Source organism: Eleginops maclovinus, chromosome 23, assembly GCF_036324505.1.
Source record: "Eleginops maclovinus isolate JMC-PN-2008 ecotype Puerto Natales chromosome 23, JC_Emac_rtc_rv5, whole genome shotgun sequence".
NCBI lineage: Eukaryota > Metazoa > Chordata > Actinopteri > Perciformes > Eleginopidae > Eleginops > Eleginops maclovinus.
In genome coordinates, this window is record NC_086371.1 from 22,339,671 (window position 1) to 22,351,899 (window position 12,229).

Consider the following 12,229-nt stretch of genomic DNA (forward strand, 5'->3'; position numbering starts at 1 on the left):
TGCAGCAGAGTTAACCCTGGACAGATCACAGATTGTGGTTTGGATGCCGTTCCTCTATGTTGACCTAACATAACCACCACCATAAGCATGGTAGTGTTGCATGTTTTTCCATCTATGTCAGCAGCAGGAGAGTACAGCTTGCATTGTGTGATAAGAGGGTGTGTTTTTTACATTCAAATCCTCTTCCCCCCCTCTGTCTCTCCAGATAACGGCCCCTTCCTGGGCTCCAGGAAACCCAAACAGCCGTATGAGTGGATGTCCTACAGAGAGGTCAGAGTCACCATGAGCAGCTTGGCTCGTAAAACATTACAGCTGTTCAGGGTGCAGGCTACACAAACAGGGGGGGGGGGGGGTAACGCTAGTGGCAAGGTGGTGCTAATATAACCTGCAGGTATTCATGTTTCAATATATTTTTAGATAGAGTTGTGTGGAAAATGCTATTGAGTTGCATTATGGGAAGTGTAGGATCTAATGTTTTTTGAGTTTGACCCTCAAAAGGCACTAAAAGTCAGGATTTTTCGACTTCATAGTTTTTGTTTATTTAAAAAAAAAAAAAATCTTTATTTTTCCGGGTGAAAACTCTCCATTGTTTTAATGTAAACAAGGTTTTGTAATACTTCATAAGAAAATGTCATTATAATATGCAACACATACTTTTTTGGAGCTTTTGGTGACTTAAAGTGACGATAACATATTTAAAATGCGTATCCTATTTTGATTCTATATTTAGAATTTTAAAAAACATTTTTACTTAAATTTTCGATTAAATAAATGTTTTTGTTCTATTTTATTTTGTAAACATTTGACTTTAACTGCATAAGTTCACATAATTGTAACGTAAAATATATATATTCATATTTTTTATTTATTTATTTATATTTCGTGTTGTTAATACATCTAATGAAAATAGCTTTAACTATTTTTATGAGGTTATGGTGACTTTAAAGTGACTATAACATATTTAAATGTGTTTCCATTGGCAGTACTAGACTGCTATCATCACATTCTAAAAGGAAGGAACTTGTTTTCTGTTATTTCTGGTCAAACATTAATTTAACTTGACTGATTAACACTGTGAAATAATAATGGAACATTCCGGCACCACCTTGACTGAACAACTGTTGTAAAACTAGCAGCCAATGAAATTTGACTTGTGTGTTCCCTTGTTTAAGGTAATGGAGCGATCAGAGAATTTGGGATCGGCATTTCTTCACAAAGGACACTCCAAGACGACAGACCCCCACATCGGCATCTTCTCTCAGAACAGACCCGAGGTACAAACTGTACATCGGGTGCCTGTTTTGACAAGTGACATAATAAGACCAATAAACGTCATCACGCCAAACATTAGCTGCCTTTAGCTTAGCATTGGGGATGTGAAGTGAGACGACCCTGATGTATTTAGTCAAAAGCCAATAACCTTTTCCTCCTAGCGATTGCATTTTCCAAATCTTTCATCAGTGCACCTCTTTACAGAAGTAAAATTGGATGAAAACATCACTGCTATTAACTCTTAATGGTTCATAATGTCCGATCAAGTGGTTCTTATTAGCTTGGGAACTTTTCTCTATGTATTCATTATCTTTTTAATTAAGAGCTCGCAAGCAGATGTATGCCACACATTGACATTTTGTGATGTCTGGCTGATACAATCAAGCTTTAACAGTGATTAATGTAACCTTTAGTCAAACAAAGTAAAGTGTTTATAATATCAAACATCGGATAACTACTGCATTCCCCACTCAGCATACAGTCTATTAATAATGTTTTCATTGTTTGATCTGCTATTGTTGCTAAAGAAATGGATTACCGTGTGTGTGTGTGTGTGTGTGTGTGTGTGTCTGTGTGTGTAGTGGACCATCAGTGAGCTGGCCTGTTACACCTACTCTCTGGTGTCGGTCCCTCTGTACGACACACTGGGCACTGAAGCCATCCTCTACATTATAGAGAAAGGTAAGTGGCGACACAAATACACTTTATTTGTTATTTAAAATACCTGTTACAGTGTACACATTTGACCTATATACATATTATTTTTGTATTTCGTGCTATCTTTTATTTGACATTTTGCTTTATCTTCTTATGTTTGTATAAATATCTTTATTTTATTTATCTTTTTATTGCACATTCTTATTTTAACTTTTAGGGTTAAGAAATATATATTTATTAGATTTCCTTTGATGTTTTATTGGACATTTAACTTTAACTCACTGTGTTTTATTTAAATATTTGTATTTAATTTGGTCTTTTATCGGACATGCTAATTTAATGTCTTATGTTGATATAAATATATTTATATTTGATCTATTTATTGCAGATTCTTACTTTAAATCATTATGTTTATATAAATACAATTAAATAAATAAAATATAATATAAGTATGAATCTTTATTCTTTTTTAAATTTCCCATTCTAACCGTAACTTCTTCTGTCGTTTATTCTTTTGTCTTTTTTATTTATTTTATTCAAAAATGGAGCAACTTTAACAAAACCCAATTGAGCACGGGGTGAATCATTTATTCTGATTCTGATTGATTGCCATTACATCCCAGTGTTGTTGAACTGTGTGTGGGTGTGTGTGTGTGTGTGTGTGTGTGTGTGTGTGTGTGTGTGTGTGTGTGTGTGTGTGTGTGTGTGTGTGTGCGTGTGTGTGTCTGCAGCTTCTATCTCGACCATAGTGTGTGACGTGGCAGAGAAAGTGGAGCTGGTGTTGGACTGTGTTAAGGACAGGACACACTCAGTGAAGACCATCGTCCTAATGGGGGCACCTAGTGCTGATCTGGTCAGCAGGGGCCAGCAGGCGGGGATCCACATCATTAGCCTGCAGGACATGGAGGTCAGCAGACAGCTAACGTCTTTATTCCTTATATTCAGTTATTTCACATTTAATCTCTTTTATATTGTTCTTAGCACATTTTTAGCTTAGTTCTTCTGTCTGTCTATTTTATCCCAATTTTACTATTATTTTGTGTCTAACTTATTTACATATTGTTGGTTTCTCCCTTTTTTCTGTGCATGCATTGTAGTGTTTATTTTGTCTTGTTCTATTGTCCTTATTGTAGTTATATTTACATTTTCATTATAACTGTAATGTTTCTTTTTTTGTTCATGGCTTCATTAATGTGTTGTTTTGCGTAGGCCATTGGAAAGGCTAACCATCGGCAACCATTGGTGAGTACTCGCTGTCCTGTGACGACAAATCAGCAATCAATATTTATCATGACGAAGGCGGTTTGTGTTATGTTTCACTGTTTCACCCACTGCTCTTCCTGCAGCCTCCGCAGCCTGAGGACATGGCTCTCATCTGCTTCACTAGTGGAACAACAGGTGACACACACACACACACACACACACACACAATATAATACCCATAAGTGTCTGAAATACTACCTACGACATACACTGAAAGTGAACTCTAAAGAATGTGTGTGTGTGTGTGTGTGTGTGTGTGTGTGTGTGTGTGTGTGTGTGTGTGTGTGTGTGTGTGTGTGTGTGTGTGTGTGTGTGTGTGTGTGTGTGTGTGTGTGTGTGTGTGTGTGTGTGTGTGTGTGTGTGTGTGTGTGTGTGTGTGTGTGTGTGTGTGTGTGTGTGTGTGTCCAGGAAACCCAAAGGGAGCGATGTTGACTCACAGGAATGTTGTGTCCAACTGCTCGGCCTTCATCAAAACGACAGAGGTGAGGAGCTGATGTGATCCATTACTTTTCTGTTATCCTTTTCTACCTTTCTAATTTCCCTCTCCACCACCTCCTTTCCTTCTCTACCTCCTTTTTACCTCCTCCATTCCTTCTCTACCTTGTCTTTTCCTTTCATTCCTCCTCCATTCCTTTTCTACCTTGTCTTCTCCTCTCCTACCGCCTCCATTCCTTCTCTACCTTGTCTTTCCTCTCCTACCTCATTCTTTCCTTCTCTACCTCCTTTTTACCTCCTCCATTCCTTCTCTACCTCATCTTTTCCTTTCCTTCCTCCTCTATTCCTTCTCTACCTTGTCTTTTCCTCTCCTACCTCCTCTATTCCTTCTCTACCTCGTCTTTCCTCTCCTAACTTGTCTTTCCCTCTCCTACCACCTTTTTTCCTTCTCTACTTCTTCTTTTCCTGTCCTACCTCTTTCTTTCCTTCTCTACCTCATTCTTTGCTTCTTGGCCTTCTTTTGTAATGTATCTCTGTTCCTACGTACCTCCTACTCTACTTCGTTTTTTCCTCTCCTGCCTCCTTCTTTCCCTCTCTACCTCGTCTTTTCCTCTCCTACCTCCTTCTTTCCTTCTCTATCTTGTTTTTTCCTCTCCTACCTCCTTCTTTCCTCTCCTAACTTGTCTTTCCTCTCCTACCTCATTCGTTCCTTCTCTACCTCCTTTTTACCTCGTTCTTTCCTTCTCTACCTCGTCTTTCCCTCTCCTTCCTCCTTCTTTCCTTCTCTACTCCTTCTTTTCCTGTCCTACCTCTTTCTTTCTTTCCTTCTCTACCTCAATCTTTGCTTCTTGGCCTTCTTTTGTAGTGTATCTCTTTTCCTTCTTTCCTTCTCTACCTTGTTTTTTCCTCTCCTACCTCCTTCTTTCCTTCTCTACCTTGTCTTTTCCTCTCCTTCATTACTTCTTTACATCCTCCTTTCCCCTGTTACTCAATTTCTCTGTTTACCTCCTTGATTTCTCCTCTATCTCCTCCTATTCTCCTCTACCTCATTCTGTTCTTCTCTACATGTTTTTTCTCATGAACCTCTTCTTCTCCCTACTTCCTTCTCTATCTTGTTCTTTAATCTTCTACCGCCCTCATTTGTTCTTTACCTCCCCCTTTAATCCCATACCTCATCCTTTCCTCCTCTGACTCTTTTTCTCCTGTACATCCTCCTTCCCTCACATCGCCTTTTCTTCCTTGTACTTTCTCTCATCCACCACCTCCTCTCCTTCTCTACCTCCTTCATTCTTCCTTTGCCTAACCATCTCGTCCTGTGCTCCATCATATCCTCTTCTCCCTCTTTTCTTCCTCTAACTCAGGATTGTTGATCATCAGCTGGAGGACAAAGGAGGAAAAAATAATAAGCCTTATTTTAACCTTGAAATAACTAACAATGCTGATCTTTCTCCTGCAGTACAACAGAGTTACTGAGGAATACAGCAAAGAACAAAACAGGATATTAAATCTACAATTTAAAAGCTGAAATTATATTTTGAAGGGCGAGCACTGTCATAACCTCTTCCCTCTTTTCTCCAGTCTAACGCTCAGACCACCTCAGAGGATGTCCTGCTGTCTTTTCTGCCTCTGGGCCACATGCTTGAGAGAGTGGTGGAGGTACAAACATGGACACTGACTGCTCTCCTTTGTGTGTGTGTGTGTGTGTGTGTGTGTGTGTGTGTGTGTGTGTGTGTGTGTGTGTGTGTGTGTGTGTGTGTGTGTGTCCCTGTCCGTCTGCCCCATGTCCTCTGCTGTGTGTGTCCATATTCCTGTGTGTGTGTTTAGGTTTGCGCTCCATTGTCTCACTGTGATGTCCATATTTCCTTCCTGCCCTTGGCTCATATGTTTGAGAGAGTAGTCCAGGTATTGTATCTTCCCTTAGATCCTATAGTTACCCTTTGTTAAATATTTCTGTATTAGTCTTTTTTTTTTCCTTTTACATTATAGTGACTTTTAACTTCTGTATCTTTCTTTTAAACTACTGTCAGGGAGTGATGATAGTGCACGGAGCCAGGATTGGCTTCTTCCAGGGAGATATCCGTCTGCTGTCAGATGACCTGAACACACTGAAGCCCACTGTGTTCCCTGTGGTGCCCCGACTCCTCAACAGAATGTATGATAAGGTAGGTGGGCAACACGATGAACACCCTTTTAAACAGGAGTTAAGGCACTACAGTTTCTCCTGAATCTGTGACCCTGCTTCTATTAAAGGGGCCCTATTATTCTCATTTTGGTCTCTATGCTTTAATGTTTAAAAAGCTCTTATTTTTCTCACACTTTCTGTGTGCAGCACCTCTTTTCACCCTCTGTCTGAAACCAGAGCCCAGTCTTTGTGATAGTTAAACCACCTAGAGATGTCCCGCCCCTTAGTCTATCATGTACAAGGTGTTGGAACGCTAGCCAATAGAAGTGCAAGGGAAAAAGCTATACAATGGGCTACAGAACTTAAAATTGACAGATACATCCTATATCAAGGAAAAGTGGGAACGAGAAGAAAATTCCATTATTACGACAGCAGGATGGAGACGAATATGTAAACAACAATGGAAAACAACCAATTCCCGGCCATGGAGGGAGTGAAATGGTAGAACACGGTCAGGTTCTTCATCACGCCTGCCGAAAAAAAGTATAGGGAAACTGGGACTGATTGCTGGAGGAAATGCGGTAACATCAATGATAACCGCTTCCATTTATTTTGGGATTGTCCATCCATAATCCCTCTTTTGACTAGGGCACACAAGTATATGGTACTTATGATACGTCAAATAAAGGTACCATTTAAATTTGAAGCGATGCACTTTGGAAATATAGACTTTGATATAAGGGTTAACGACAATAAGTACATTTTTAACATTTTAAGGGTGGTAACCAAAAAGTCAATAACAAGGAAGTGGATGAGCCAGGAGATTCTGACGGAGGGAGAGTGGTTGGACGTGATTCACGAGAGGGAGTAAAGGAGGCAAAGAAAAAAAGAGAATTCCAAAGAAAAACAAAAGAAGTGCAAGGGTAGTGAAGTCACTAGGTTGCAGAAGTAAACAAAGGAGTCCAATGGAGGTGTTTCAGGCAGGTTTGGAGGGAGTGTGTGGGAGAGGAACTCCCTTTCGAGGGAACACAGGGATTTTGCAGACCATTTAAACCTATAACACACTACAGGACTGGGAAGAGCTGTCATGACAATGTTGAATAACACACCAAAGGTTTGCAAAATTGGTGAAATACAATCACTGGAAATAAAAACCTGGGGTGAATATTACCATTATGTGAGGTAAGCAACTCTTAGGGTATGTATCGAATCTAGGGGTGTCTGTCATCATACACCCATAGATCAGATGAACATTTCTCCAGACAGGTGGACGACACACGGACAGATTCTTTCTGTTATAGTTCAATTCTGCCAAATATTAAAGATGATCATTGTAATGTTGTGTGTGTCTGTGTGTAGATTTTCGGGCAGGCCAACACCTCCCTGAAGCGCTGGCTGCTTTGGTTCGCCTACAGGAGGAAGGAGTCCGAGATTAAGAGAGGCATCGTGAGGAGAGACAGCATCTGGGATCGCCTCATCTTTGGGAAGGTTCAGGTACGCGGAGCAGCACAGGCACAACGCTATGTGTCCAGTAAGGTGTTTCACTAGGGTTCGTTGATGTGCAAACATCCTTTAATTCAGTGGAACAGTTATTTTAATGTGCTTAAAAAGGCACAAACAACTCCAGGTGTCTTTTTGCATTTTGCAGTAAAGTAATAGCTCTTATTCAGAAAAGCAACTGGAAAAGCTTGAAGTCTTTGTGTTGTGCTGCCCTCTACAGGCCAGCCTCGGAGGCCGTGTGCGCCTCATGCTGACGGGAGCTGCTCCCATCTCCCCCACTGTCCTCACCTTCCTCAGAGCTGCCATAGGCTGTCAGGTAACCAGCTCACTACATTGTTCCGTCTCTTTATGTTACATGTCCTGGAACTCTGTCAGTCCAGGTTATATAAAAAAGTGTAAATCGGGGGCGTACAAACTACGGCCCTGTGGCCAACCAAATGAAATATGGCCCACAAAGCTCGGCTTTTGTTATATTGTACTTCTTAAATATATTGAATGAATTTATTTGAAAAGTGGGCTTATTAAAACATGAATACTACTTTTTAATATCTGTTTACAACTTATTTGCATAAGAAGCAATCATTCATATTTCCCCTTACTATAAACAATCTGAGGCTTCTGTATTCAGGAACGAGCTGCCAACACCTTTTGTAACACAATAAATAAATGTTTAAAGCATATTCAAGTATCGAGCAGAACTAACTTTATTCTTTATTCTTTATTAGGATCCCCATTAGCACTAGCATAAGCGTTGGCTATTCTTCCTGGGGTCCTCACACACACACACAGAACAAACATTAAACAAAACTAAAAGCAAAATAGAACAACTCATTTCATCAAATGAACAATGGTATATGAAGTGAAACAAAAATGGTCATCACATTTTAGCCATCATCACAAGGCCAAACCACAGGCACAGTTACATTTTACTCTGTAATGCTCATATAATGTTTTAGCAACCTTTTGAAATGTACTTGAGAATTTTCCTGAATTATGTGGACTGGTAAAGAGTTCCAGCTGACCATGGCTCTGTACATGACTGTTTTCTGTCTGATATTTGATTTAGATGTAGGTAATACGAACCTTCTTTCTATTGCATGTCTTGTTTGATAGTTATGTTGAGTGTACTGCGATATAAACCTTTGTGATAATATATGTGCTAAGTGTGTCACTGTAATATTCCTAACAAAATTTAACAAAGTATAAGTGGACCTCTGTCTGACACTCAACCATTTAAGGGTCTCCAACATTTCAGTCACTCTGGTTCTGTAGGAGCACTGCAGTGCACATCGTGCTGCCTTATTTTGAGCTACTTGTAGTTTGTCTAGATCTTTTTCTGCAGCACTAGACCAAATAACAAAACAGTAATCAAGCTGTGACAGAACCAAAGCATCTAGAACTTGTCTACTGACATCTTTTGGCAAATATTTTGCAATTCTTTTAACAAGTGACACACCCCTTCCCATTTTACATACAACATTATCAATTTGTTTAGACCAAGATAATTTTTGATCCAGAGTTATACCTAACAATTTCGTTTCCTTGACCTGTTCAATTTCAATATGGTTTAAATGTAATAGCAGTTTAGGTTCACCTTTTAACTGATGATTTGATCCTATTATTAAAGATTTAGTTTTTCCAGCATTAAGTACTAACTTATTATTTATGACCCACTCTGAGATCTGTTCTAGATCCTTGTTCATACAGTGACTCAGCTCACTTGTAGATGAAGCTGCTCCATATATTGTCGAGTCATCTGCATACATTACAATTTTGGATTCTTGTAGCACTAATGGTAGATCATTTGTAAAAATAGAAAATAAAAGTGGCCCCAAACAACTACCCTGAGGAACTCCACAAGTGACTGACTTAGTGTTTGACAAACTTCCATTAAAAAAAACAGTTTGACATCGATTGGTCAAGTAACTTTCTACCCACCTCAGCGCATTCAGATTAAAACCATATTGTTTTAGCTTGTGCAACAACAATGGATGATCAATGACATCAAAGGCAGAACTAAAATCAAGTAGTACTGTACCCACTAACTTCCTATCATCTACTTCCACCTTCCAGTCATCGGTCATTTGTGTTAAAGCAGTACATGTTGAATGGCCCGGCCGGTAAGCATGTTGATAATCACTGTTAAGATTGTTACCTTCAAAGTATTTTTGTATTTGGTTAAAAATTATTCTCTCCATTATCTTCCCTAGTGCTGGTAACAAACTTATTGGGCGGCTATTTGTACCAGAAAATGGTCCAGCTGGATTTTTTGCAAGTGGAATAATTTTTGCTATTTTCCATGCCTGTGGGCAAATACATTGTTCAATACTCAAATTGATAATATAGCAGATAGGCTCTGCAACCAAATTAGCAACATATCTAAGAAATTTACCATCTAAATTATCCACACCTGGCGGTTTATCATTACATTTACCTAGTAGACATTCAACATCTGCAATTGTCACTTTCTCTATTTTAAATTTACAATTCTTATTTTCCATAATTAAATCATTTATTAGAAAAGTGGAGTTCCTATTTATAGGTTGCTTCATATTTCTCCTGAGATCATTCACTTTATCAAGAAAGTAATCATTCAAATAATTAGCCATTTGTACTGGTTTAGTCAAGAATTTCCCTTCTACCTCAAGATATGTTGAGGTGGATTTCGGCTTACGGCCCATCATGCCATTTACTAAACTCCACAGCTGTTTCTTATCATCCTTAATGTCTTTAATTTTACTTCCGTAATACAATTGTTTTTTCTTTTTATTTAATGCTGTAACATAATTTCTTAACCTTCTATAAATTTGCCCATCTGACTCATAACTTGATGAGAAAGCTACAATTTTGGCATCATCTCTTTGTTTCATCAGATCTCTTAATTCATCACCTAACCAGGGTGCTCTAAAGTTCCTTACTGTCAGTTTTCTAAGTGGTGCATGTTTATCAATCACTTGCATGAATAACAAATTAAATACTGCAAGAGCATCATCTGGATTTAGTTTTTCAAAAATATTTTTCCAACATATCTTTTGAACATCCTTTTTAAATGACTCTCCACAAAAACATTTCATTGATCTCCTCACAATTACTTTCGGTCCTGCTTTTGGCACCTTTGTCTTTCTCACGATAATTATTAAATTATGATCAGTACACCCTACTGGAATTGATATTGCCTGTGAACATAGATGGCTAACATTTGTAAATATATGATCAATACAAGTTGCACTTGTTGCTCCACCTTTCTTTATGCATATCCTAGTAGGTTTAGTCCCCATTTGTACCAAGTTACATGTATTAGCTATTGTCTGCAACTTGTTTTTTAAGGCACAGTGGGACATATTCCAGTCAATGTTTAAATCACCGATAAAATAAATCTCTCTATCAAGATCACAAACTTTATCTAACATTTGACATACTTTTTCTAAATAATTTAGGTTTGAATTAGGAGGTCTGTAACAACATCCCACCAACAAAGGTTTCAAATGAGGTAAATGAATTTGCAACCAAAGTACTTCAATATCAGCAGACATCAAATCATATCTGACTTTAGCTGGTATTTCCTTTTGAATGTATACTGCCACCCCACCTCCATATGCATTCCTGTCTTTTCTAAATATACTATATCCCTGAATGTCCACTGCAGCGTCATTAAAGGTGTCATCTAAGTGAGTTTCTGATATTGCTAACAAATGAATACCACGTGATAATATTTCCTCTATCTCAGACACTTTATTTCTTAGGCTACAAATATTGATATGAGCCAATTTAAACCCTTTATTTGGTAACTTATTTGACATTAAGATGGCAATTTAAATGTTTTTCCTTTTTCACTTATTTTCAAATTGAGAGCTGAACCAAAACATACAAGCAACACAACTTCAACCACACACACCATCACACACACAACCCCACACCTCACTGCCCATAGATTGCTATCCATGTGCATACTCACTCACCTAAACGAGCAGCACGGTAGCTCCCTAACATTTGAGATAAAAACCTTTGTGTTAAATACATTCATGGTAATGTCTTGCAACGCAAGATCAAATTTATAAATCAATAAATCAAAATGACATTTTTAGGAGGAATGAACAACAATAGAGACCAGTTAAATTTGGCCTCTATTCAAAATCTATTAAACGTAATCTCATAGTCGCAGTTAATGAAATAAATAACTTAAAATAAGGTAGTAGATAACTCATAGGCCAGTGAATATTGGCCTACAATGAATGCATTTGCAATACACCAAAACTGCAACAATTCCCTTTGCATAATATAATTAATTTCATCTCCTAATATGCATAAACATACCATCTAATTATGTCATGTCCATCAGTCATTTCCCACCTCTATTTCAGCTTTGAGCTGAAACCGGGTTTATCACTGTTTTATAGAAATGCTCAGCTTCACTACAGTCCCGATACAGTTTTGTTTGTCCATTGAAGGTTACGATGAGTGTTGCAGGGAACAGTAGTCCATGCCTCACCTCAGCCTTACGCAGCTTCATCCTGACGTCATTGAAAAGTGCTCGCTTCCTGGCAATATCCGCAGTAATATCAGGAAATATCTTCACTCGCATGCCTCGGAAAATGATCTCTCCCTTGCTTCTTGCCAGCTTCAAGATAGCTTCCTTTGCTTGGTATCTCTGCATAGTGACAATCATAGGTCTGGGTCTCATATCAGTCCCATGCCCAATCCTGTATGCCATCTCAACTGCCGGGTCACATGAGAGCTCACTTCCGAATACCTCCTTTAAAAAGTTTGTCACAAAGGCAATGGGATCGCTCTTCTCTATATCCTTTTTCAGTCCAAACACACGTAGATTCAACTTTCTGTTTTGAATCTCCATCCTCTCAATTTTGTCTTTAAACTCTTTGTTTTCCTTCATTAGATTTCCATTTGCGGTTTCGAGTATAGCAACCCTACAATCCATATCGGTCAGTCCGTCCTCCACATCACCGAGCCTCTGACAACATG

At 38.6% G+C, this 12,229-nt stretch overlaps 1 protein-coding gene across 4 annotated transcripts in view; it reads left to right on the forward strand.

Moving 5' to 3' along the window:
• Positions 1 to 12,229, forward strand: part of LOC134859829 (long-chain-fatty-acid--CoA ligase 1-like) — a 32,089-nt gene that overhangs the window by 12,070 nt on the left and 7,790 nt on the right. For 3 of the 4 annotated variants that reach the window (XM_063876556.1, XM_063876558.1, XM_063876554.1), the window contains exons 4-14: positions 206 to 270; positions 1,173 to 1,274; positions 1,854 to 1,953; positions 2,661 to 2,836; positions 3,139 to 3,171; positions 3,276 to 3,327; positions 3,601 to 3,674; positions 5,452 to 5,529; positions 5,655 to 5,789; positions 7,109 to 7,243; positions 7,470 to 7,565. In XM_063876556.1, coding sequence (XP_063732626.1) covers positions 206 to 270; positions 1,173 to 1,274; positions 1,854 to 1,953; positions 2,661 to 2,836; positions 3,139 to 3,171; positions 3,276 to 3,327; positions 3,601 to 3,674; positions 5,452 to 5,529; positions 5,655 to 5,789; positions 7,109 to 7,243; positions 7,470 to 7,565 — 1,046 coding nt within the window. Of the gene's footprint in view, positions 1 to 205; positions 271 to 1,172; positions 1,275 to 1,853; positions 1,954 to 2,660; positions 2,837 to 3,138; positions 3,172 to 3,275; positions 3,328 to 3,600; positions 3,675 to 5,205; positions 5,284 to 5,451; positions 5,530 to 5,654; positions 5,790 to 7,108; positions 7,244 to 7,469; positions 7,566 to 12,229 lie in introns of all 4 variants that reach the window. The other variant, XM_063876555.1, reaches the window with a different exon arrangement.